General features: G+C 47.6%; 7 protein-coding genes across 7 annotated transcripts; 3 read left to right on the top strand and 4 right to left on the bottom strand.

Moving 5' to 3' along the window:
* Nucleotides 1-3,257: 3,257 nt before the first annotated feature.
* F4807DRAFT_459381 (histone H4.1) lies at nt 3,258-3,723 on the bottom strand (the record flags this gene model as incomplete). The annotated part of the gene is made up of 3 exons (XM_048001350.1): nt 3,258-3,421; nt 3,479-3,616; nt 3,714-3,723. The coding sequence occupies 3 exons, from the start codon at nt 3,721-3,723 to the stop codon at nt 3,258-3,260; spliced, it is 312 nt and encodes a 103-aa protein (XP_047855059.1).
* A 1,171-nt stretch (nt 3,724-4,894) lies between these two features.
* On the top strand, nt 4,895-6,231 carry F4807DRAFT_421807 (histone H3). Its single transcript, XM_047997612.1, has 3 exons — nt 4,895-5,443; nt 5,598-5,750; nt 5,807-6,231. The coding sequence occupies exons 1-3, from the start codon at nt 5,231-5,233 to the stop codon at nt 5,849-5,851; spliced, it is 411 nt and encodes a 136-aa protein (XP_047855058.1). The 5' UTR covers nt 4,895-5,230; the 3' UTR covers nt 5,852-6,231.
* A 710-nt stretch (nt 6,232-6,941) lies between these two features.
* Nucleotides 6,942-12,874, bottom strand: F4807DRAFT_51478 (beta and beta-prime subunits of DNA dependent RNA-polymerase). The gene is made up of 2 exons (XM_048003140.1): nt 12,501-12,874; nt 6,942-12,431 (listed from the first exon to the last, which is right to left on the bottom strand). The coding sequence occupies exons 1-2, from the start codon at nt 12,680-12,682 to the stop codon at nt 7,442-7,444; spliced, it is 5,172 nt and encodes a 1,723-aa protein (XP_047855057.1). The 5' UTR covers nt 12,683-12,874; the 3' UTR covers nt 6,942-7,441.
* Nucleotides 12,875-12,998: 124 nt separating this feature from the next.
* F4807DRAFT_421805 (PRP3-domain-containing protein) lies at nt 12,999-14,785 on the top strand. The gene has a single exon (XM_047997611.1). The coding sequence runs from the start codon at nt 13,248-13,250 to the stop codon at nt 14,715-14,717; it is 1,470 nt and encodes a 489-aa protein (XP_047855056.1). The 5' UTR covers nt 12,999-13,247; the 3' UTR covers nt 14,718-14,785.
* Nucleotides 14,786-14,819: 34 nt separating this feature from the next.
* Nucleotides 14,820-17,646, bottom strand: F4807DRAFT_51451 (putative excision repair protein rhp3). Its single transcript, XM_048003138.1, has 2 exons — nt 16,793-17,646; nt 14,820-16,719 (listed from the first exon to the last, which is right to left on the bottom strand). The coding sequence occupies exons 1-2, from the start codon at nt 17,381-17,383 to the stop codon at nt 14,923-14,925; spliced, it is 2,388 nt and encodes a 795-aa protein (XP_047855055.1). The 5' UTR covers nt 17,384-17,646; the 3' UTR covers nt 14,820-14,922.
* A 2,329-nt stretch (nt 17,647-19,975) lies between these two features.
* On the bottom strand, nt 19,976-20,533 carry F4807DRAFT_51474 (uncharacterized protein). Its single transcript, XM_048003139.1, has 2 exons — nt 20,486-20,533; nt 19,976-20,373 (listed from the first exon to the last, which is right to left on the bottom strand). Exons 1-2 carry the CDS (start codon nt 20,486-20,488, stop codon nt 20,140-20,142), a joined length of 237 nt encoding a protein of 78 aa, XP_047855054.1. The 5' UTR covers nt 20,489-20,533; the 3' UTR covers nt 19,976-20,139.
* Nucleotides 20,534-23,725: 3,192 nt separating this feature from the next.
* On the top strand, nt 23,726-25,339 carry F4807DRAFT_51422 (uncharacterized protein). The gene is made up of 2 exons (XM_048003137.1): nt 23,726-24,920; nt 24,988-25,339. The coding sequence occupies exons 1-2, from the start codon at nt 23,884-23,886 to the stop codon at nt 25,208-25,210; spliced, it is 1,260 nt and encodes a 419-aa protein (XP_047855053.1). The 5' UTR covers nt 23,726-23,883; the 3' UTR covers nt 25,211-25,339.
* The last annotated feature ends 826 nt before the right edge of the window (nt 25,340-26,165 follow it).

Here is a 26,165-nt window from a genome sequence, read left to right as displayed (position 1 = left end):
CTTTTGCTTTGACCTTTCTTTTCCCCTTTTCTTTCCAGGTTTCATTTTCTCTTTCTCTTTCTTTCTTTCTTTGTGGGGCAAGAAGTCTTGCACTGCGTGGCTAGTGAGGGGCCATATCTTGACGACAATTGAGGCGCTCGGCTATGAACGTGCAGCACTCCTGCCTTGGATTGACACTGCGGCTTGTGGCGAAAGCATGATTTGCGAATTTGTATGGTCGGGGATCCGGATCAATCAGGTAAAATCTGGGAACCTCCCCTCCGGCTTATCGGACAAGCCGGCCGGCAGTGGCTTGTCCCGGCGAAAGCCACACAGCCGACCACCCCGATAATGAAGTGATATGATTGGTTAAAACATAACCTACATAGGTATGCACCTATAACGAGTTTAGTTGACCGGTATTATACGTGGTAGTGGTACCATGCTAGGAGTTTCAAGGTGGTTTATCCGCAAATTCAGCTAGATTGCTTCATTGGTGGATCCTAGCAGTTCATGTGATGCAGGTTTCAAGGTTATGGACAAGTATGCTCGCCACGCTAATAAAAAGTGAGGCTTCACCGGGACTGCTACGTAGTTCGCCACGGCTACGGAATGATTCCACATCCTGCTTTAGTCGGAAATAAAGTGTGACGCATTATATCCAAGGGCGGTGTCGATTCGTAATCCGGTGTCTTGTAGTAGTAGAAGTGATAGGCAGCAACTTATCGTCATCCATACCTCGAAACGTAGCTACTCTTATTCATGTAGGCAATAGCCACGTATTCCACAGCTCGATGAGCAAAACGTGGGAGAAATAGGCGACGTTGCTGATTCCGACCAAACTCCGACAAAGGGTTGGTGGCCTCAACTTCGAGGAACAAAATTCTGATCATTCAAGGGAATTGTCTCTAGGTACCTATGAATCAGTCAGCACATACTGGTGTATACATAATTTTGTCAATAGCCATGGAACGTGAGCCTCGACTATCATTGCCGTCAAGGAGTTGACGCTTCTGAAGACAGCGTGCTATGTAGGAGGATAATATATGTATATTTCACGACTTCCCTTCGACCGCCAATGTCAGAGGCACTGGTTCATCACATGCCCTAAACTTAAGTAACTACGGTGTATTATTTGAAGTGACTGGTAAAGTCGAACTATAGTCGTCCCCATTCATCACGTTATAATATTGAATCGAGCATTCGTCCATGCTCGAGCTTAGCTTTGCCTAGTATCGTAGATGTGTGTACCTGTTACGATGCTGATTCAAGCAATATTAAACCATAGGACAACTTATGTTACGGACGAAGTTGGTTGTGTCCAAGGATGTGACGTAGAAATATAGAAATAACCATGTTATGAAATGTTTCCCATCTCATGCGAGCTAGTCATACGTGTTTTCATATAATCACAGAATGTTCTTAAGCAGCTTCAGTTACATTAGTTGAGTAAGACTAAATCGCATTTTAAACAATATTGTTTACTAGTACTATTAATATGTGTAACGTTATGTTTTCAGCAACTCTTGGCTATTGAGATATTCGATTTCTCGTTTTGCCCTCATGACATGGAAAACAGCTTTAATTGCCAGAGCATTTTCCCCAGGGGAACATCCACATGTAATGACTACGGCTTAATTGTATGATATTGGTGTACATGTTTCTTTCGGGTTTAAGGGCGACGCTTACCAGAAGCTTAATTGATCGAAGTAATTCATGGCATGGAATATTCTAACACCTAAGAAACTACACACTACAGCGTATTAGATCAATGATGTAGCAAAACCATTCAATGATTGACTAGAACGTTATATGGGTAAGAATAGTTATTACATGAGAGTGTGTAATGTAGACCTTTGGGGGGTATTACGAAGCATTAGAGTTTTAGTTTGATATTCTCATGTAATATGGTAAAAATTATCCCGTAACAACGAAAAGCTTGTACAAACCATACTAGTATATTTAAAAACTAGTGATGCCTTATTTTGACATGCCCTGTATTACTACTAAGTACTGGAATAAAGTTATATGTTAAACATTAAAGATAGGTATGTTCGGTTAACCACCTTAGACTTTCATGATATTTACCACATTTATAAATGCGCCACGTCATTGTATGAAATCATACCGTTAGATATACTTCATTAGCATATATTATTAAGGAGATAGAATAGCATTGTTTGGAAGTCAGGCTGGTAAGGAATGACATAATATGCATAATGACTTCGATTTTCCTAATCTATACTTAACCTTAATACTTATTCGACCCGTATTTTAATACTAGAGTAAACGTCTTACGACAATTTGACACTAATATTTAGGGACACAACTATAATGAACAAGTCAGCTTACAGCCGCAATTATGGATAATCTGTTATGGAATCCTGTGGCGTCAAGATGCTGACGGCAAGAAAATATCAGGATCGAATATGTCATGATCACGGAATAACGCATCTATGGATACGGACCGAACTACTTCTGTTCATACATCCCAGCCGACCGAATCAACATCTAAGCCAAAGCTTTTGAAAAGGACCGCGCTTTCGTGTAACGAAGGAGCCTCACCGACACGGAAGAAAACATACCTCCGGATCTCCTTTATTTTATGACGGACTCATTTTCTAGCGCCGATATATTCACGTTAGGGATCCAAACAGTCATCCAAAAAAGTCAAACACATTACACCAAGCAAAGAGACGTCCCATCAAGAAATGGATGACAATTGGATTTCATTCATCTCGTAGATATTACACTGTGCCGATGACAACTTCGAGAAATGAGGTGTATCTATAGATAGCATATAGCACTAGGGTGAATATAGTTGCTACTACGTCTGAGTCATTCAACTCCTACAAATATCATGAACAGATCAAGTGACCGATGACTCATCTCAAAGCAAATATCAACATAGGGGCGGGATGCATGCAAGCTATGAAGCAAGGCGGGGTTAGATAAAATGGAGGTCAATGTTCCAGAAGCCTAGATCAACAAATCTAATAAACGCGAGACGCGTCACGAACATAGTACGAATACGCGACAAGTCACTAGTAGGTAGATAATAATTTCATGTGTTCATCGAATTGATTATGCCTCGACGGGCAAATCCATGTAGTGTAGTAGACCACCCTTAAACCCTTATGGTACAGTGAACACCCTAAACGCAGACCCAATCCATGACCGTCGTACCAACCACAGTGCAAGTTGTGTGGTAATCGCGAGAAAAATGACTTTCGTAACAGACGTGAACTCCCTTCCCAGAACCGAAGATGACCGATAGCTTAACCACCGAAACCGTAGAGGGTGCGGCCTTGTCGCTTCAGGGCGTAGACGACGTCCAGCGAGGTGACGGTCTTGCGCTTGGCGTGCTCAGTGTAGGTGACAGCATCACGAATGACACCCTCAAGGAAGGATTTTAAGACACCTCGGGTCTCCTCGTAGATCACTGAGTAGACGCGTTAGTTCAAGATACAGTGGACGCGACGCGGCGAATGCAACTTACTGGCTGAAATACGCTTGACACCACCACGACGAGCGAGACGTCGGATAGCAGGCTTTGTGATACCCTGGATGTTGTCACGCAAGATCTTGCGGTGACGCTTGGCACCACCCTTTCCGAGACCCTTGCCACCTTTGCCGCCTATTGAAGATGCGTTAGCGATGAATATTCATGAGGCTGAGGCTGAATGCAAGGCGACACCAAGCATAGCTGGCTAGGAACACAAGGGAATACTTACGTCCAGTCATCTTGAATGAGGTTAAGTGAAGATGTGAGTGGTAGTTTGCGTTGGTTGTTTAGTGGTAATTGCAGTTTATGCGGGTGAGGCTGAGATGTAAGCGGGTTGTTTTGAAGTTGAAAGGTAGAAGACGTGGGGAAAGTAGGTGGTTTTAAATAAGGAAGGGTAGATGGCATTAGCGTAAAATCAGATCAGCCTGGTGGATCCATCAACGCGAACTGCGTGCCTGATCAGCCCCCAGCGTTTTTTTAAGAAAAAAATAAAGATGGCCGTTTTGGCCAATAGAAAAAAGGTAAGATAAGCGCACCGCAGGCAGTTACACCAAGCCCACAACCATTGCACTATACTCCTTTAAGCCTATTTTTACAAAACCTTAAGTTAAAATGAGCCAATCATTAATTCGTATTCCTGCCAGTTCTGGCATTTTACTCCTAATAGTTAGAAAATACCGTGAACAAGTATTTATGTACCGTATCATAAATCGCACTTGCACCTTTCAATGGCTACTGTTCATATATCGTATGCATATCGCCGCGAGGGAAAGAGCTTTGTGTACTATGTAACTACATGATGTTACTATTTAAGTACATATCTGGGGAAACTTTGCATGTGTAACCAATCATTAATAGCATCTACGATGGAATTTTACACGCGGCGCGCTTGCTTACATTTGATTTGATGCTTCACATGCAGGTGTATTTTCCGAGACGCACTCACGTTGCCAAGTGCCTAACCAAAGCGCACCAGCTGCTATGATCTCCTTGATGACAGACTAGAACCTCAACAAGGTTAATTAAGTGCCAATATAAAGGTGTCAAATACATGGAAACATCAAACAGCAACATCTTTTATTACATAAGTATCTAATTACTTGGGTTGTAGCTTCTAGATACGGCGGTACTTACCGTATACATTTGCAAGTATTACAGGCAAGAACCGCCGTGACGCATCTAGATATGTGTTACCAGATGTCTTATCGGTCGCAATGCACGTACGTAGGTACTTTCCAAAGTAATTGCCCAACTCTTTTCTTGATTTAGAATATTGAAAGTTACGAATGTAGTAAAGTGCTTTTATGTGTGGGGACACGCGGAGTGGTGCACCCAATCAGAAATTAAAGATGTTTTTGATGGCAACCAAGCCCGCGAATTTCCCACCTAAAACCAAAGCATTTTTTAACAGCAAAACGCACCCCTGTCTCCCCTCGAAAAAATAATCAATAACACAACCCAGAGCAGGCGCGCTTTTGAATTTTCTGATCCTGCACTGCGCATTGACCATCTGATTCAGGTGCCCTAGGCTGCTACTGCCCTTTGCACGTAATCAGCCAGCCCCCAGAACCCGCATTCTCAACTTATTTATACCGGTCCCCCACCCCTCCTCCAATCCATCTTCCTTTCAACACTTCCAACCCACAACAATCATCTCTTCCGCCTCACCTTCAATCAAAACAACCATCAACCCAACCACTTTCATCAACTTTTCCATCATCAATCGACACATTACCATCAACTACAATGGCCCGCACTAAGCAGACCGCCCGTAAGTCCACTGGTGGCAAGGCTCCCCGTAAGCAGCTTGCTTCCAAGGCTGCTCGCAAGAGCGCACCCTCCACCGGAGGTGTCAAGAAGCCTCACCGCTACAAGCCTGGTACCGTCGCTCTCCGTGAGATTCGTCGCTACCAGAAGTCGACTGAGCTGCTCATCCGCAAGCTCCCCTTCCAACGTCTGGTAAGTTATCACAATTAATTCTATTTGCATGATCACATCCCTTGCGCCACTTGTCGCATGGCTGTTGCGGTCGCAATCTCCCACTCCACTGATAACGCCGACGCGGTTTCCCCGCGACGCGACAATAAACATTAGACTAACGCGACTTTGATAGGTTCGTGAAATCGCCCAGGACTTCAAGTCCGACTTGCGTTTCCAGTCCTCCGCCATCGGTGCTCTTCAGGAGTCCGTCGAGTCTTACCTCGTCTCGCTCTTTGAGGACACCAACCTCTGCGCCATCCACGCCAAGCGTGTCACCATCCAATCGGTTAGTACACTCTCATTATCACTATTGATTGATACACATGCTAACAACCCTTGCAGAAGGACATCCAGCTCGCTCGCCGTCTCCGTGGTGAGCGCAACTAAGCGGTTGCCGCACTTGTTCACTAGTGACCTTCATGGGCAATTGGGTTTAGGGCGTACAGTACCCTATCACGATACAGGGATGGCATGATGACTCGGTTTTGCACGGGAATGGGTAATCATTAAGGCGTTATGAGTTGATCGCGGTGCTTTTATTCACACCGAACATGATTGTACATCAGTTCTAGGCTGCCATTTCGGGGCGCCAATACACTGAACACAGGAATAAGAACCCTTGTTCACAACGATTGACCTCTTCCATTGCCATTGTGATATGGATCACTGTGTACAATACTTGCAGAATTCACGATCGCATAACAGTAAACATCGACAGTGAATGACTCCAGTAGTGCTGCATGATTAATGCCTATTGCTTATTATGATTCGGGCATTGACCATGCCTATTTGATTATTTATGCGTATATGAGGCTATTCGTAGCTGCCGTTGTTTTTATTATAATATCCAACACTTACTCTTAGTGTTGTGTTACTTTGTATCCTATTAATGGACATGCATCTAGTTTTTCTAAGGTGTATAGTCGTAAACTACTTTGGTTTAAGTATACTTAACTTACGTATGTATGTGACGAGGGTGAGTTGGTTCATCAGCTCACGATAGTTTCCTGAATGAGCCGCCTTCGCGCTCTCACCAGAAACATCCACCGGCACCATGCTTGCTTACTTTCCATTTCCATATGGGAAGGTTCATGATCGCGGTACATGTAAATCCATGCCTCAGTATTAGATCGAAGTAAATGCAAGGCCGGAAATGCGCACAAAGTCTGATAGATATGGGTTTTTCTTCACTTGAATACTTACTCCCTTGAGGCACTCAAGGCACTTATTGTGTTACACAGAGCTGGGTGTGAAGTTTTGAGTGGCGAAATCTGCCTGTGGCAAATTCGTGTGAAGTCGTCATTGTTTTTTCGGGAGCGGACTGATTTATTTATGTTTATGTTTATATCGTATATTGATTTGATGGTTTTCGTACTTGCTACTCCTTTGTTATATGACATTCGTGGATATTTATGAGTATAGGAATAAATATATTGAAATACTTTAGCTACTTTCCTATTTCTTTGTAAATGAGTGTGAAGACTTTCGTGATAACTGAGAAGACTGAAGTCGCGGTAAGCTAATTAGATATGATCTAGAGTTTTAACAACACACCTCTGAATGTGTATGGAAATCTCGAAACTTGAAACGCTTTCGTAGTTCAAGCGATGGCACCTCAAATATCTTGACTCGTTACATTGAAACCAGATATTCACATAATTCCTTCATCACAAGTAGGACTGAAATATAAATGCCCGGTGGCATCAAGGCGGCTATCTTGACGGAAAGCTTTACTCTGAAGCTTCCACAATGAATATACAGCCATACATACCGGCTCAATATACCACGCAGACACAATTCTATATCACAAACCACGACACCAAACTATGATAACGTATAAAACATTTCTGCTATATTCTTGAAAACGACGATAAGTACATGATTAAATATACCCATAACCAAGCTCTCAAAAACTCCCATGCACCCACCCAACTTTTCGAATCCCATTACACCGCGACTTGCTTGCCCTCAGCTTTCTTAACCCAAGTGATTCTTCCCGTTCCTCGGATGCGCCCTGGTAAGCACGTCGAAAGCGCCCGTGCCGATCTTTCCCAGCCTTCCCATGACGATGCGGCTGCTGGGCGTGCTCAAGTCGTCCCAGTCGCCGTCGAGGATGGCGTCTTTCAGGAAGGACAGCGTCGTCTCGAAGCTCATCTTCGTGAAAGGGCTGACGTTGCCCTTGAGGCCGTTTCGGTTGAACGGCGTGAAGCCTCCGTTCCGGGTCATGTAGTCGCTGATGAGGTTCAGATGGCGCTTGTCGACGCTGATGCCGTGGCCGTCGAAAATGGCGCCGAGTTCTTGGATGATGGCGCTGCGTGCCGCTTCGACGCCGTACACTTCTAGGACTGCTGCGATGTCGTTTGTCTGGATCCTGTTGGGGTTGATGAAGTCGCCGTACTTTTGCATGGCTTGGAGATTGACGCCGTCTGTGTGGACTACCGGCCTCTCTTCTTCCGTGCCGGTTCGCGGGTTGGTAATTTTTTCCTTGGCGACGAAGACGCATGTGCGGATGCCATCGATTTGCTGTATGAGAGTCTTCTTGACTGCCTCTTGGACAATGCTCAGCATGAGGATTTTGGGTATGTCGGAATCGTATTCGAGTGTAAAGTCACATCGTTCTCCTTTCTTCTCATCGCATCTGAAACGAGATACGACCCGGGTCCTTTCCATGACTCGAGCTTCGCGTGTGTTCGAATTTTTACCAGCATTCGAGTCATTATCCTCGTCGTCGCCTTCTGGCGGCGGGCTACCACCAAATCCTTCGTCTTCAGGCTCTTCTTCATCTTCAGGTGACGCTTCACGTTCCATTCGCCTTTGAATTTCATCGTCTTCGTCGTCATTTGCACCATAAGAAACTGCCTGCGATCGGTTCGCGCGTTGCTTAGCATTTGTCGCATCGTCGTCGTCGCCATCGTCATCATCGTCGTCATCATCGCGGGCAGCGGCTTCGGGGTTACCAGACGCCACTTCCACCACTCCGGATTTGGTACCGACCTCAGGTACCGCAGCGTCTGCCCGATCAGTCTTTGCTTTTATCTCTTTCTTAACCAACTTTTCTAGCATGGGCAAGAATTTAATCTCCAAAGTGTGAAGTACGTCGGAAATACTAATTGCGTACGTCTTCGTATATTCTTCAGAGGGGAAGAATTCGAGATGGATGTCGAATTTCTTCGCTAGAGCATAACTGGCGCTTTTCCCGACGCGTTCTTTCACCGTAGCCTTGTTGAGGACGTGCGAGAGCGGGAGAATACTAATCGCCTTCGCAAAAGTCTCGCCGTCCTCTTCAGACAACTCTTCGTTTAGTAATAGCGTCATAGATGGTGTGCCGATGTGATCACTAGCTGTCATGAGAATTTCTCTTAGACGTGGGATACCGAGAGTGACGTTCTTTGCAGAGTGACCAGCCAAATGGAAAGTGTTGAGTGTCATTTGGGTTGAGGGTTCACCGACAGACTGGCCAGCTACGATACCCACGGCTTCACCAGGTTCCATTAGCGAGCTGAGGTATTTAGCATGGAAGATCTTCTCCGCATATTTACGAGGAATAAGTGCGGCAGTTGAACTCTTGTGGCCCTTGTGGCTCTTCTCTCCCTTCTCCTTCTCCTTCTCCTTGATTAGCCCGTCTTTGTTGTCCTTGATATACGCGGTTACCTTCTCGTAAAACTTTTCCGATGTAGAAAACGCATGTCTGTTGGGGTTAAGCTCGGTATGAATGGGGTCGAGTCCCTTCGGATTGTTCGCCTTGGCTAATTTGACGGCTTTCTTTTGGTACTTTTGAGCAAAATCTTTAGACTCATAAATCTCTTGGTCCCATCCTCTCTCGGCGATACCAAGCTGATCGATCTGCGATGTTTGATTGCGAAGCACGAAGCCAAAATCAGTCAAGTACTTCTGCTTGGTGATGTCCAAGCCATCTTCTCCATACAAGAACTGAATCATTGATCCATCGGCATCTCGTACAGATGAATCGTAGGCCACTTTCAAACCTTCCATTCCCTTGATAAGACACCTCTGGAGGTAACCAGATCGAGATGTTTTCACGGCTGTATCAATAAGACCTTCTCGTCCAGCCATGTGATGGAAATAGTATTCTTGGGGGCGTATTCCAGTCAAGAAACGATTCACGATATAGCCGCCAGCTCTCACGCTAGTTTCGAAGGGGCGGAAACATGGCAACGTTTTACCGCTGACCATTGTAGGTACTCTCCTACCCTCAAGAACTTGTTGACCAAGGTTGCAAGAAATCAAATTTGCGTTGACAGAACTTCCCTTTGCACCAGATGTTGTCATCGACTGCATTTGATTTTTGGGGAACTGCTTCTCGAGACCAACAGGGAGACATGCAACAGTAATGTCGCTAGAGAGAAGACGAGATTGCGAGTTTACCACATGATCAAGATCTTCCTGTTTAGAGTCATCGCGCATAACTTCTTCCAAGCGTTCTAGCAATATAGGGGTTGTGCTGGTCACGTCTGTACGATCACCCAAGCTAACGAATTTTGCAGCAGCCTCGAGACCGATATGGTTAGCACTCTGTAGCTTCTCTTTACGAGTCCTTTCGCCTTCGGGTGTGAGTCGCAAATCGTCCATACCACAGCTGAAAGCCCGCATATTAAGGTATCGAGTAAGCATTCGACCTAGACAGCCGAGAAGTTTAGCAGCGAATTCGGGGCCCCAAATCTCGTAAATTGAGTGCACGAAGCCGCCGGAACTTGGTCCTAGCTGTGATTTGTCGAGGATACCGGTGATGAATTCACCATCGTTAAATAGGACTTCTCCCTCTTCGGTGAACTTTCCCCATGCTGCTCCCTTCACTTGTGACTTTCCGGAGAGCCAGAGATCACCGCAGCCAGCCGGCTTAATGTTCTTTAGTATGGTCGTGATCACCTGTTTTCCAGTCCAGCGTAAAGCCGGTTTAATGGTAGCCGGCGGTACGAGTTCAAGCCTCTCGGATGTAATATGGCCACTTTCGGGACGCAGCGCACTGTATATTAATTGATGGTATGCGCCTTTGTCGAAGAATGTGTCCTTGTTGCAAAGGGCGACTGAGACGGAAAGATGGTCCTGGATCAGACCACGCAGGGGTTTTCCAGCCGTGGCAGAGAGGTATTGATGATCCGTGTCGGCAACCTTCAAAGCTTCTGCACGGGCGAGTTCGTTCTGCGGGAAATGCATGTTCATTTCGTCACCGTCGAAATCTGCATTGTATGTGTTACAGTTCGCGTAGTGCATACGAATCGTCTTCTCTCCTGGCAGAACTTTAGCGCGGTGGCCCATGATTGAAGGTTTGTGAAGGGTGGGTTGACGATTCATCAACACCACGTCGCCATTTCCGAGATGTCGGTGAACTTTCTTGCCCCTAATTCCAGCATATTCTTGGCTTGTCGGCGCGAGAAGTTGGTTCGCTAAAGCGACTCGGTCTTCTACGGATTTGTTCTTCAGATTGATAATTTGCCCGTTCTCGTTTTCAATAGCTGCAGCACCGGGCCACTTGTCAATGCCGTTAATGACTGCTTGTTGCATTTCCCTGAAGTTGTGACTCGTGACCGGTTCTGGATAAGTTAACTTCCTAGCGAAAACAGGAGGGACACCTATTTCACTGGTTTCGATGTTGGGGTCCGGAGAAATGACACTTCGGGCAGCGTAATTCACACGCTTTCCCATCATGTTTTTTCTGAATAGACCTTCCTTCTTTTCCAGTTTTTGCTTGATACCGTCTTCGTTCCTCTTCCCGGCGGCACCACGGATAGGATTCCTATCTCGGTCAATGAGGGAGTTTACGCTGTCCTGGAGCTGAACGCATGCTTCATGCATTTCAGAAATGTCTCGCCGTCGGGTTGTTTCGTCAGGATTATTCCCATTTTGGGCAATTTCTTTGTGGATTTGAGCAATTCGTGCACATGAGGAGAGAATCATCTTGTAAAGCGAATTTTGTTGAGCCTCGGCAATTGCTCCGTCGCCTGCTTTGGCTTCTGGGCGGTATTTATTCGGGGGGACGAGGACGGTTTGTATGAAGAAGTTATCTGCGGGAAGCTTCTTTCCAGATGGTCTCGAATTGTAAATTAGACGCATGATCTCTTGCTCCTTTTCGAATAGAAGTTGCAGTCGAGCTTGAACTTCCATCGAATTAACATAACGTTGTTGAGATTTGGCTGCTGAGTCCTTATTCGCCCTCGAGGACTTGCCGGCGCCTTCTGTCATGATCACATCGCCATTCTCATCGAGCTCTTCACCTTCACCTTCTGAATCTTCATCTTCGTCGTTCTCAGCCTCGGCTTCTCCTTCGCTTGAAGGCAGATCGATATCTGCTATTCCTTCGTCAGATGCGTAGCTACGCTTCTTGGCCACGTCTGCCTTCGACTTTCGTTTTATAGCCAAGGCATCCCTGTGTTCCATGTTCCGCTGGGCCATCTTAGCCTGGTCTTTTGCGCTGAGTGGTTTCTCGAAAATCTTGACAAAACGGTCTTTTCTAAAACTTGGAGATATGGCCTGGCAGGTGGCGCATGATCTACCTTTGGTTATTTCTCTCAAGAAATTTTTGAGTACTATTCTCCTAGCTTCCGATGCGCCTTCATGCTTGCCTTTCCTGATGTCGGCGGTTCCCAACCTATGTTGCTTTAAGATTGATCGGGTGTATACCTCCCTCATCCGAGACACCCTATCCGAATTGGAGGTTTCTTCGCCCTCGGAAAGATCCTCATCCTCCACTTGTATGTCGGTAGTATCGACCGTGATATCGTCCAGGTGATTAGCTTCGTCTATGAGACCGAACTGAAGAAGGCGCAATTTACATGCGACAAGGTCGATGTCGACTCGTCGCATTCGGAAGCGAAAACAGTATTGGCATTGGGCTCGGAGTAACCTCAAAATCTGGTCCATGAAGACCGGATGGTATACGGGGACGGGAAGGTCGATGTGGCCAACATGGCCGGGGCAATGCGGTTGCGCGAGATTACATGTTGTGCAGCTACAAAAGCTCGATCAGTATGCGACACGTACTCAGAAAATGTTACTATTATTACTACATCCTACTTACACTTGGTCTCCCCAGGCTCCAAGCGCAGGGTCGTAAAGACCACCAGGTATAGGGTTTAGAAGACTGTCGAAAGTTGTCGGGTTCTCAATTCTCTTGACCGAAATAGCCTTGATTTCTGCGGGAGTGAGGAAGTCGAAGTCGACGCTGTCGATCGCAGACGAGATGGGCTGCGAGACATTCATTGCTGAAGCTGTCACCGGCTCATAGCCTGGCGTAATTCTCTTAACAAACTTTTAGACGGGTAATTGAAGGCGTCAAAGTTCGTATAGAGTCCAGGCGCGCCCGAAAACTCTGTCAATTCATGACTTTGCGCTTTTCTGAATCGTCTCAAACGGCTGGATGCAGGACTTGCTTCGATCGTTTTTTTAGTGGGGTTGGCCGATTGATACAAAAAATTTAGAGCTCGAACTTTTTTGCGGTGTTGTACGGCAGAAACTGTAGGTCATGTGACTTATCTTATCTTTAATTCTTTATCGCACCTATCTCAATTCTATCATGCTTTATGACTTTGACAGGCATACGGGAAAGAGCTTTAGCTGCTCGTTGCTGGTCGTTCCTTTTGTCCTGGGATATCCAACTCCCTTTTCCCTCCTTCCATCCCCCATCGACCTGTACGTACTCGCCCTTCATTTCATCGCTGACGACCATATCGAATCTCGAATCTCGATCAAGAAATCGGCTCGTCCTCTTCGACACGTTTCTCGTCTATTCATAACGTAAGGCTACATATAACCATAATCATCCCCCATGGACCGACACGGCTCGCCAGGCCTTGGCCCACGCAACGATGGCGGATCTCGAGTCCAAAAACCGGATTCCAACTCCGACAAAGCAGCCAAGCTCGCCGCGCTGAAGGCCCGCGTATCAGCAGCCATAGGCACCACCAAGGCCAAAGGAGGGCTAAACGTGGGCCTGCATCCGGCACTAGAAGACCTCGGACAGTGGAAGCCCGGCGGCAGCAAGGCCAACAACGACTCGAAATCGAGCTCGCGCCACGACAGCGGGCGGGCGCCGCCGACGAAGAAGCAGGCGCTCGACCTGTCGGGCCCCTCGGCCGAGGAGATCAAGAGCAACCCGTACTTCGACGCGAGCCTGGGGGCTCCCGGTGCGAAGCCGCGGCAGTCGCGCCACCTCGTCTTCAACCAGAAGGGCAAGTACATCCAGCAGGCGAACGCGCTGCGGCGGCAGGCCGCGCTCGAGGCGCTGAAGAAGAAGATCGCGGCCGGCACGCGCAAGGTCGGCATCGACGAGGACAAGGACGTCGAGAAGAACTTTGTGGTCGACGCCCCGCCCGACATCGAGTGGTGGGACGAAGGGTTGGTGGACGGGAAGAATTACGATGATATCGAGAACCCGAAGGCGCTGAAGATCGAATCCGCGGATACGATTGTTACGAGGTATATCCAGCACCCCGTCGCCATCGAGCCGCCCCAGGACAAGAACGTGCCCCCGCCGAAACCCATGTACCTCACCTCCACCGAGCAAGCGAAGCTGCGCCGCCAGCGACGAATGGCCGACCTGAAAGAGGAGCAGGCCAAGATCAGGCTCGGCCTGGTACCCGCGCCGCCGCCGAAGGTCAAGAAGGGCAACCTGATGCGCGTGCTAGGCGAGGAAGCCGTCAAGGACCCGACGGCCGTCGAAGCGCGCGTGAACCGGGAGATCGCGGACCGGCACGCGAAGCACGTGGAGCTGAACGAGGAGCGGAAGCTGACGAAGGAGCAAAAACACGAGAAGCTGGCGGCGAACCAGGAGAAGGACGCGGCCAAGGGCCTGCACATGCTGGTCTTCAAGATCAACAGCCTGGCGAACGGCCAGCACCGGTACAAGATCAACATCAACGCGGACCAGCTCGCGCTCACGGGCCTCGTCATCATGCACCCGAAGCAGAACCTCGTCGTCGTCGAGGGCGGCGAGTGGTCCATCAAGCACTACAAGAAGCTCATGCTGAACCGCGTCAACTGGACCGAGAACCTCGCCTCGCGCGAGAAGGACGCCCAGAACGAGGCCCTGAAGCAGTGGCTCAAGGCCGAGAACGAGGACGGCGAGCTCAAGGACCTCGCGGAGAACCAGTGCAAGCTCATCTTCGAGGGCGAGATCAAGTCCCGCGCGTTTAGAAAATGGGGGTCTAAGGTCTGCGAGACGGATAGCGAGGCGAGGGAGGTGCTGTCCAAGTCCAAGATGGAGAATTTTTGGAACCTCGCGAAGTCCACGCATTAAGGTAATTAGTAAATCGCGCTGTTAGACTAGGAAGATTGTAATAAAAATATCAGGATGTAAAGAATCGGAACTAGGTGTCTCAAACAAGTCTGAATTAATCAACGCCTCGCAATGCAAGGTTGCTTTTCCGTGTGTTTTCCCTATAACTTTTTCCAAGCGCCCAATTTGCTTAGTATACAAATTTCATTCATGAATCCACGTACGATCAGGCGGCGTCGAGTTCCATCATCCCTTCCTCATCGCTCATATCGTAGTCCTCGTTGAAGGCCTGCATGTCCCGGGCCCTCTTAGCCTCCGCAGCCACAGTCTCCTCCTGTAGCTCCTGTAGCTCTCTAATCCTTTCCTCGTCCATCTTCTTCTGGTGCTCCTTTAAGTCCTCGAGACTCCACATGCTGATGCCCTCCTGGTCCTTAGCCTTGAAGGGTCGCGCCATGTCTCGTAAGAAGCGCTTCGCCGTGATTACTGCCATGTCGGTGCTGAGATTGCCGTCCACCTCCTGCATGGCCTGGTTGATCCACTTCGGTAGCTGGAGCCGTTTCTTCTGGAAGCGGCGGTCCGCGAGCACCATGATCCCGTAGTCGTCCTTGCCTCGGAGTACGCGACCTAGACACTGCGCAGCGTGTCGCATCGCGTCGAAAGACAAGAAGTCGTTCTCTCGGATACGGTAGGTTTCCCGCAGGAATTCTAGCCTTGCCTTGAGGATACGCGACTCCGTGTACTGGAACGGGACGCCGATACATAACACCGTCCTTCCATACTGGTGGTCGAAATCGATGCCTTCCGAGACCTTCCCACGGGCGACACAGAGGAGAACTGCTCCTCTACCGTTACAACACGCTGTACGATATGTTTCTAGCGCAAGCGAGGTCTCTTGTGCATCTGGTGTCTCCACCAAGATCAACTTGTACTTCCAGACCTCATCTAGAATCCCCATACCTTGCCACATGCTAATAATAGATTCCATATAGAGGTATGAAGGGAAAAAGACGACCATGCCATCAGGAGTGATCTTGGCAAATTCGGTCAAGAGGTTACCATAGTTGCGGACCACACTGGGTTCATTTCGGACTGCGAAACTGGTGGAAACCGTGGCCTGATCACTGCCTCGAGTGACTATCATCGGCAAGAAAGATTTCCTGGCTAGGGTCATCGTGTAGGATTCCTGGACGACTGTAGTGAAGCCCAGCATTTTCGGATACATCTCCAAGGGAGAGATAGTTCCCGATGTGATGATGACGGAGCTAAATCTATCAAAGACGGGTTTGATCGCAATAGCTGCGTCTAGACAAGTAAAGTGCAAAACTGGATTTGGCACCTCGGCAGTATCGGACTCAAAGGGTTCAAGAATGAGCAGGAACCCCTTCTCGTATGTCGCAACAAGGGTGGCAAATGTGGCTACTTCTTGGAGGGGCTGAAAGTCTTCGATATTCGTAAACTCGAGAGTTCTCACAAGAGAGGTCAGCCTTTCGGCACAGAACCTCAGCGGTTTCTTCTCGATGAAGGTGTGTTCCTTAAGATGCGCCAGGAAGGATGGCGGCGTTTCGGAAATAACCTGGCGGACCTTCATGCGGGTCTTGAGGTACTCGATGAAACGCTTCAGGAAAGCAGTGAAGTGTTCAGCTCTGCGAATATTGCCGGGGACCGCCTCTTTCAGCAGGTCATCCGGCAGAACTGGGTTCGACATGAAGGTATCTTCCTGGCGAGCCTCATCGGCGTCCCTGAGACCTTCGACTAGCTTCTGATATTCGTTCTCGAGCTGCTCTCGGTCGGTCTCCTTCATCTCACTGATTTTCTTCTCTAAACTCTGAGCCCCTTTCGTGGCTCTATCTAGAGACTTCTCGGTGATATCCGTACTTAGAGACTCGATACACACATTGTCGATATTGTGTGCCTCATCAAAGACGACAATGCAATCCTTCGACAGCTCCTTGGATACACGTTCTGCTATCTTGGGGTCTAGCAGGTAGTGATAGGAATAGATGATGACATCGCAGTATTGCATCTATAATGAGAAAGAGTGAGCACGACATTCCAAGCTTGAGATTATTAGAAATATGAGGTATGGGGAGGTTTACCATTCGTCTCGCAGTAAAGTAAGGGCACTGCTTTTTCTGCTCGCCAAATTTCAGGATGTCGTCAAGTGTCCACACACCGTTCGGAATAAGGTTGTGTGGTTCTAGTAAATCGAGGTTGTCGTGATAAATGCAAGTGTCGACGCTCTCGCCCCTTTCCTTCTTCTCTCGAACAAACCCAGCCGTTAAGCTACGACATCTCGCGTCTACGATGGCGCCGCTCTTTTCCCTCTTTACAGAAGGATGCAGACAAAGGTTCTTTCGACTGGTCAACCCCAGACCGCGGATTTCTTCTACGTGGCCAAGCTCATCGGCGCGGAACTTCATGAGGGCCTTGAGTTCGGCCAGTGCTTTCTCGATCTCGGACATGGTACGCGAGCAGTAAATGAGCTTCCTGTGCTCGGGGTAGTGTTGCTGATAGGCGATAATGAGCGAAAGCAGCGATACAGTTTTGCCAGTGCCCGAAGGCATCTCCAGGACACAGTGACCGCCGGCATCGAGAGTCCTTTTCAGGTCACACATGTACGCATATTGTTCCGGATAAATGCGCGGATAAGGGAAGAGAATGGGAAGGTCGTCGATGAAGAACTTCATCTTGAACCAGCAGGCGGAATTTAGTTAAATATGGTCTCATCAATTGGGATTGTTTTGACGGACGAAGGACGGTAGACGCTTAGCGCAGCTGCGTCGATTTACGCGTGGGTTAGGCGGGCAGCTGCATGCTCATCCGCCACAAAGGACCTAACTTGTAAGATTCTTCTCACTATTTTTTGCTGCTTGAGATACTGCATATGTATAGGTATCTAGCATATGAGAATGTCGCATAAGCTTCTTGACTTTTATGATATTAAGTGAAAGACGGTCTCGTCATTGAGGTTGCTGCTACCTATTATTTGATAAGATAAGCATATGCGGAATGTGGCTGATGCATGGTTTCGGTGGTGAGGGCTAGCCACAGATTGTACTTGCTTGTGGCAGTTACGATGGTACTAAGGTACTTTCTAGTAAAGTGGCTTATGTAAACCTTAGGTTGGCACATAGAAACTTCAACAATCTATCAATCTTCGGGTTTCAAAGTTTCTGCAATCCAACTCACCGACAAATATATACAATTGATTTATTAAATAATCCAATTCTTAGCCCCTTGGTTTGGCGATGTGCATGAACGTTACTATCGTCGTTGGCTGTTAACGTTACCACATATGTCCAAGGCCCATAACAGCCCTCGCTAACATGCAATGTTGGGGGTCGAAATCAATAATAATACAAATTGGCAAATAGCTTCGGTGTCGACTGCATACGACAGGATCCATTATGGTTAGAATTCCGGATGATCGATTTATCGATTAATCATCACCGCATCGTCGCTGATCGTGCGCGCCCAACGAAAGTGTCGCTAGACAATTGTCGGCGCGAGGTATCATCGCTGGGTTCCGGAATGAAATTAACTAATTCAATAAACCTGGCGAAAAGAAGTTGCAATAAGCTTTTTTATCTTAGACTCGAGTTATGCCGCAAGAGACGATCCACGGCTTGTGCCATCGGGAAGAGCCGTTTATTAACAAGATGGGAGGTATCCCGCCGTATTGGAAACGCGTCTAATAGGGACGCCAATCCCGGCAGCACGGTCAATCGCCCCGATAGCTTCTCACTTAACCATGGCCTTGGGTTGGGGCCGGTTGGGGGTTAATCGGATGAAGAACCAGACTACCGGAACCGGCACGATCGGTTTTTAGATGTTTTAGATACAACTAGGCTTAGTCGATTTTCCGCCTCCTTTTTTTTATGTTTTTAACTGTTCGACCTGTTTGTCGAACCGAATTACCTCTTGTACTAGTCAGCAAACAGCAAAACAGAAAAAAAAGGACAAACCAGTTGTTAACGCCATCAATATCCGATTATCATCGGCAATTAAGGCCAACGAAGTTTCGGATACGGATGGACGTTATTCCCACCATTGACTCCGAACTCCATCTCCGAATATGTCCAATTGCCGTGTCCGAATGGCCGCCGAATGAGTCCGAAGTGCGCACGAGCTAATACGTATGCACGTCGGATGTGCACCGTCAGCTCTCAGCTTTAGCCTTACATGCATTGCTATTTTGAGAGGTTGCACTAGCAGTATTCTACGAATACTACATCGCCGAATTTATCGCTGACCACCAGGCTGCAGGAAATGCTACCCAGCAAGATATGTGTTAATCAATCTTGTTTCAGGTGATGCTGGAAACTGCGAATCCTGCGAGGCAATGCTGCTTTAATGACAAGGCATACAACTTGGAAATCGACCAGTTGACTAATGATAAAACCTGAGTGTGGAAAGCATGTGGACGCCTCGAACTGAGTCATGTTACCAGACTGACCGTTCGCGTTTCTAGTAGAATGTCGAGGGTTGATTATGTTTATCTTTAGATCATCGTATGTGTTCAGCTTCGTTGTATGGGTCTCATCTCGCGGTTTACCCATAATGAGCGAAGGCGATGTCTCTTCCTGTCACGGAGAACGGCTATTTCAGATGTCTAATCCATGGGTGCACCATGCAAAGGATTTTCCAACGATGGCAAGCTCAAGCTAGGCGCATGCCAAGTTTGTTGCTATAGAGATTAGGAGAATCCTATATGCTTTGCTAAGCACTACGAGACATATCATTCCAAAGTTCGCCGTCGTCGTAAATAGCGAAAACCTCAAAGCCACCCTGCTGCGAGACTGCTAATATCCTTGAAACCCAACCCAAGTAACATGTTGAGTAGGTAAGTCTCGCAAATTATCACCATCAGGCTCCCAACGTCACGATAGTTCGTCCTCGCGCCGGTGCTATCTAATTTAGCTACTTTGGACATATGCCGTGCTATGTATGCATGCAATTTGGTGTTGCATGTACGGTGAAAAGGATTTGCAAGCCCCATGGCCCCATCTCGTACAGCGGCCAATTTCAGCCCCCGAAGCTGAAATCACGCTCGCTGACTTTTCCACTACCAGGCAAGCGGCCAGATCTTCCCTAGTGAGCCGTTTTGGTAAGGAGTTTAAAAGACAACCTTCCCAAAGCAACCCCCTGCCGTGTGGGGACGCTTGGAGCAAATCTCCAGTAGAATATTGTGGTACAACGGGGAGTCCTGCGTATCTTGAATCCCTACATGCGGGTAAGGATGCGAGGATACCTCGTTACATTGTATGTATGGATGTATTCGGCATACTGCTTTTAGGTAAGCTAACGCTACTCCAACTAAAATCTACCCACTCTTAAATTCAGGGGATTTACAGACCTAAGAGACCCAAGGATACGTTGGGTATCATCATTCATCACGGACACTCCGCCACTCTCACTTGTCTCTGGGCACTTTTGCTACGGCCTATAACGTGAAAATCATCATTGCAACGAAATAGTCGGCGATATAAAAGCCGTTCGCTGGCTTCCACTGGTACTGAATACGCCGGGGAGACAAGGTACGCGTCGACCTTCTCGTTTTGTGTGGAAGAGCCCCGCTTCGGACGATTATGTTATTAGCGAGATTCTTTGCGCTTCCCGCCGTCCCCGTCGAGATGATACCGGTTATAACCAGAGCTAGGGTTTCTGTACTATGTATGTACGTGCATATAGGTACGTTGTTATGAATGCATTTATGTTCGATATCACTCGATCGAAAGCATGGGTCTTCCGAAGGTGGCTAAATGTTCATTTTCTGTGGCAATTGTGATCATTTTAAGAAACCGATAGCGAGCTAGCTCGTCGATGATAGTTCTGAAACGTAGAGCTATATAAGCTTCATTCCTTCAAGCTGCTCAGCCTCTCAACACCATGTGTATCAAAACGTGGCGGGGCAAGCGACTACCGCGTTTGACAAATCCCGCGAGAAAATAAAAACAATAATTGGTGAGAATTTAGAGAAGGGCTTACATACTACACGCAAGCCCGAGGGACCCGGCCGAAACACGTGGGTTACGGCAGCAAGCCCAAGGCGTAGAAAGATGGGGGCCGATTGAAAAAGAGAAGAAGGCTTCTCAGCTCTATTTTCTGGAAGTACAAGTACATGGACTACATAGAGGCTACATGTACTTGCTTGCTACCTTTCCCTTGGCAGTGGATCGTTACGGGCCAAATGCTATGTAGTGGAATCTTCAGTCTCTTCGGTAGCACTAGTAGTGGATAATGCATTCTGCAGCCGTTATTTTACCTATCATAGCTTTGCTAATAGAGGGGCATAGAAAGATGGCAACGACACGTCGGTATCGTTAACAATATTTCTTCAGCGGCAGCGTATGCCCGTACCTGCAGCTAGGGCTTAGGCCAAGGATGAAAACTTTCGAGTAGCAATCAAAGACGTAGATGGCTCGAATGACATCAATCCATATATTTGGAGATCGTCAAATGGCGGTGCATCCTACGAAGCTGTTGCCTTGTAAGAATTGAATATCATGACTTCATAATCTTCATAAAACCAGCCATCTTTGTCAAAGGCCGAGTGTTACCAGCGCTGCCAGTGGTCGAATCGAGGTCTATCGAGAACCAACCCCGGGAATGACCTTGTAAGGAATGAATATAGATTTGGGGGATTGGGGGGGGGGGTTATTAGGGGGGTTAATTAGCCCGGATATTTTATTTTATTCTGAAAATGGGATGAAATTGATACCGTTTGGTGGCGCAGCCTATGAAACAAGACTTTCACCAGGTAAGCGCTTTGGGATTTTCGTGCTAAATACAAAACCCATCCTACTAAACTCAAATTATTAGCCCCCTGGATCCTTGATCCCTATGGGAATTTGGGTAAAAACATGGTCGGACGGCTCGCCCTTAGCGGGGATGTTGGACAGGTGTGCCTTGTAGGAATAGCGATCACTTGGTATTTGCCCACTTTGGAACCCAAGCCGAACAAAATAGAGTTACATCGCTCCGAAATCCAAATCCAAATTCAAATACTGTTAAGGACATAATTATCTTGTTTCTTTACATAGAATACACTACTACTGTCTAAAGTCCAAGAATCGGGCTCATCCTTTTTCTTCTTGTTGGTTCATGGTACATACTTAGTAGGCATATCATTTGTTCCTCTGCAGAACTAGTACGATACATGATATGTAATCAGTACGCTACGTAAGCAGATCCATGGATGGATGTTTAAGCAAGTTCTTTCCTATTTCGTACCTATTATCTCCGTCGCGACAATTGTCTTTGACACGAATGATGAAAAATCAACGATGAACGCTGGAGTTAGTGTTTTCAGTCAGTCTCCTAACGCCGAACGGCTTGGCCTTCCATCGTTCCGTACCCATGTGGCTTAAGCGTCCCCTGTATTTTCACTGGATTCAATGCACTCTGCCGTCCCCTGTATTTTCACTGGATTCAATGCACTCTGCCGTCCCCTGCAGCTTATCGTTAGATTTTATACCAAGGCCCGCGTTCTTTTGACCTACCAATTCTACCAATTCTAACCAGAAGAATCATTACATTATCAATAGCCGTCTGCCCTACTGTCCCACATTGCTTAAAAAATAGGTTAGCCAAGCGTCCCCGGACTTAATCCAAGAACCAACAGCAGTATATCACGCCATGGTGCTTTGGAATTCTAAAAAAGACGCGTCTACGCTAGACTCGATGAGGTGAACACACAGTGGTGGTAGCTTAGCCGAGCTTAGCTGTGTCCACGCTCGCTACTAAGATATTTGTCATAGTCGCTCTAGAGTTTCGTGGAAAACTCTTAAAGAAACGTTCGTGGTTGTTTTAGACCTCTCGCTATCCCCTCACGTTGAAGATGATATAGGATAATGACTAAACACCATTTCCCGCCGGTCACGTTACGACTTGATAAGAACTTTATTTCGTGGATGTCGATGAAGAGAAGGACAGGGGGCCATAAGGCTACCATTCTTCAGCACTTGGAGGATGGGTGCATGCAAGGAGTTGGATCTCCTCCTGGGCATGTATTCGCCTACCCTACTGGTACAGGTACATGTCTAGCCCGAAAGTACTAACATAACGCTAAAGATGTATGCCAATACTGAAAGTACTGCTTTGGTTCTAATCCGTGGGGAATATGGCTTCAATAAGGTACTAGCTATGTATGTATGTATGTTGGACAGCACGTAACGGGGTTAACGGGTTAACATTAGGTTAGTACTCTCAGAATAGGTAGTTCCTTTTTAAAAAAGTACATACACCATGCTGCCATGTTGGTTCGTCGAATATTTTCGGTCTGGCTTGATTAATCCCCCCGCCCGACACAAACCCCCCGGCTCCAACGGTGGACGTCGTACGGTATGCTACCTAGTTACTATGTATTAGTCACTCTCCATTTCTCCCTTTCTTTTCTCTTCCTGTACATTAACCTATTTTTTCTAAGTATGGAATCCCTACCTGTACTACCCTGCATAGTCTGACGTTATGCTATGTATATGTACCCAGTTAACGAGACCATGTTGTATGTAGTATTCTCTCCCCTTGGCCCCCTACAGCCCACCACCACCTGGGCTCTCTTAGACTGCCGCGAAGCATCTTATTCGAGAGCACACGCACACACACCCTGGTGATTTTGTACCCTTATTCTGATATACTGTTACTTTACCAAATATGACAAGTCTGCAAGAAAACTGGGCCCTGCCTGGCCTTACGAGCATCATATCCCACACCCCGGTACTATGTATAATTTTCCGGAAGTCTGCCTTGGATGTACTGGATGTACAGGATGTACTGTCTGCCTCACTATGTTTATCTCGCTGCAGTTATATGGGGTACGGTTTCACTCTTACTGTCTTGACGTCCCGTTCTTACACCAACGGTGGCTAGTATCATACGTAGGGGCGTGAGCCGATGTTAGTAGTACAGGAACTACTTGTATAAAACTATTGCTTACATCCCACTGACCCCATAGCCTTTTTTTTATGTATCGACACACCTCCAGCTATCAAGCCTCAGATCAAAAATTCGTCAGACACAGTTGGGAAAAGGGAAGAAAAGCCACTCGCATACTTAACCCGCTGTTACCTACTCTCCTCGGCGGACTCGCCTCGTTGCACAACACACCCGGAACCCCTTCGCCTTTTTTATACAACCAACCTTTCCTGTCTGTTGGGACGTATCTTGCGTTTGATACAGCCCCGTGATGGATCTCTCACCTCCATCCTTGACCAGGTCACCGGCGTCACCTCCAAGTACAAATTGCTCTGACAGCCCTACTCTGGACTATCCCTCTCCGGATTTTGTTGACCCCATCTACAAGATTGCTTCCATGTTTGAGCAGTCTTGCGCGACGATGCCTAACAATATGGGTTCCGAAAACTCGCTCCCGCCTCTGGACGTGATGACCTCGACCGGCTGGAGTGGGACACCCGTGATGCACCCTAGCTCGACATCAGGCGCGCCGAATATCATGTCGGCCGACTACGACACTTTCGCTCACTACGAACCTAGCATGCATGCGTCGTACAGCCACGAATTATATTCGTCTCACCCGTCCCAGGCATCAGTTCTCTCAAGTAGTACCCCTCCCCCAATGTCTTCGGGTGCCTCTCGTTCACCGGATCCAAACTCGAGGCACGCTTTCGGCTACTCCCATAGTGTTTCGCCCATACCGCGGATTAAGATGGAAAATCCTAACGCTATGGCAGCCGACTATGGTAACGGTGCTGAGTTAACTCAGTACCCATCCCCTCGCTCTGCTCAGTCTTTGCCTTTAGAACCTAGCAGCTACGGCTCGACTGCCGGTAGCTCTGGCTATCTGTCGGACGTCCCTTCAGGTTCGTGGCCAAGGTCTGAGTACCCGTCTCTCGAGTCGGACCAATTCTACGCCGGCCCTAGCGCTTCAGGGGCTGCCTTCTCTCACGACAGGCGACAGCTTCGTGTACCAAGGACGCAAAGAAGACAACCTAGGAAGCTAACGACGAAAGAGGATGCTAACTTCCAGTGCGAAGTCAAGGGTTGCGGCAAGCTGTTTAGCAGGAGCTACAACTTCAAAGCTCACATGGAAACTCACGACGAGAAGAGGGAATACCCCTTCCCCTGCACAGTACCAGATTGCAACAAGAAATTTGTGCGGAAGACGGACTTGCAAAGACACAACCAGAGTGTTCACATGAAAGAGAAGAACCACAAGTGTGACTATTGTGGGCGGATGTTTGCGCGGAAGGATACCCTTCGAAGGTAAATTGACATAATATTTATTTGCCCCACTTGGTGAGCTCGCAGCTAATATGCAATGCTACTACAGACACATGGAAGATGGTTGCTCTAAACGCTTCGACCTGGGTACTTTGGACTTGCGCGCCGAGAGTTACGATGCCTATCCAGCGCCGACGAGAACGCTCGGTAGCACTCCAGGACACCTTGTTGCGCCCGAAGCTCAACTACCGTCTATGACGATGCCTCAGCAACACCACCAACAGCACCCCGGGAGCAACCTTTTGGCACCTATGCCTTTTACGAAGCGATGAATTTCTTTATTATCATTACTATTATTCCCCCACTACGATAACGACGAAGACGATGGGTTGGCAGGGCGGCATTCTACCTGTTCCGGTTCTACATTGTCATTGATTACCTTGTACGCATACCCTCGGGACTTTGGAGTTTGGTTATCATTAGGGAAAACGGGCTATAGAAACTTGTACCATCGACGGAAACAAACAATCATATTGGGCATCATATCAAACAGCGGGATTTTTCATTTCTATATCATGTATTACTAGTATCACGGATAACCCACGCCCAAGTTCAACAAGCTGGGAAGTGAATTGGCGTTCATGGTGGGCCCTCGGCACAAGCTGCCCTGGCTGGGAAGGATTTCGGACTTTGCTCCAATTCCACGGCATTGTTGCCTGGCTCTAGATGAAGCAGTAAAAAAAGAGAGTCTATTTTTCGGTATTCTGGCCATCGGCCCGTCTTACTGTATGTGCATCGTAGCTCTATCCACTACCTACAAGATGCGAGCCTCCTTGGTCTTTTTTCCTCAACCCCCTGTCTATTATTTCCCTCTCTTCTCGTCGAGCCCAAGGTTACACTGCACCCTATTTCAAGTGCCTAACAATAAAAAAGAATTGGTAGGTGACACTACGTGAAAGGAAACCAGCCAGTAAGGCTCAGCCCGTCTTTCTGACGTGCATAGCTCTCTGTGAAACGAGGCACAAGGCACAGGGCATTGTAAGATCTCGGGACACTCATGGGGAAAACAATATGTTGTGTACCACTGAAAGCAACGGCATATTTTGGTTGGACCGAGCTTGGCCCTACCTCGAGAGCCCGCTGGAGGTCCGTTCGGTTTAGCAATCGCTCGTTATCTGAGCGGGTGTGGCGTTTCCTTCGCAAAGATCTCTCTACGCTACCTGATCTGCTGTTGGTCGGTTGGCCGGTTGGTCTGAACGAAATACACTACATAGTGTAGTGTAGCTT

The sequence above is a fragment of the Annulohypoxylon truncatum genome (assembly GCF_022578515.1).
Source record: "Annulohypoxylon truncatum strain CBS 140777 unplaced genomic scaffold F4807scaffold_12, whole genome shotgun sequence".
Classification (NCBI taxonomy): domain Eukaryota; kingdom Fungi; phylum Ascomycota; class Sordariomycetes; order Xylariales; family Hypoxylaceae; genus Annulohypoxylon; species Annulohypoxylon truncatum.
This window is presented reverse-complemented; position numbering and strand designations above follow the sequence as displayed.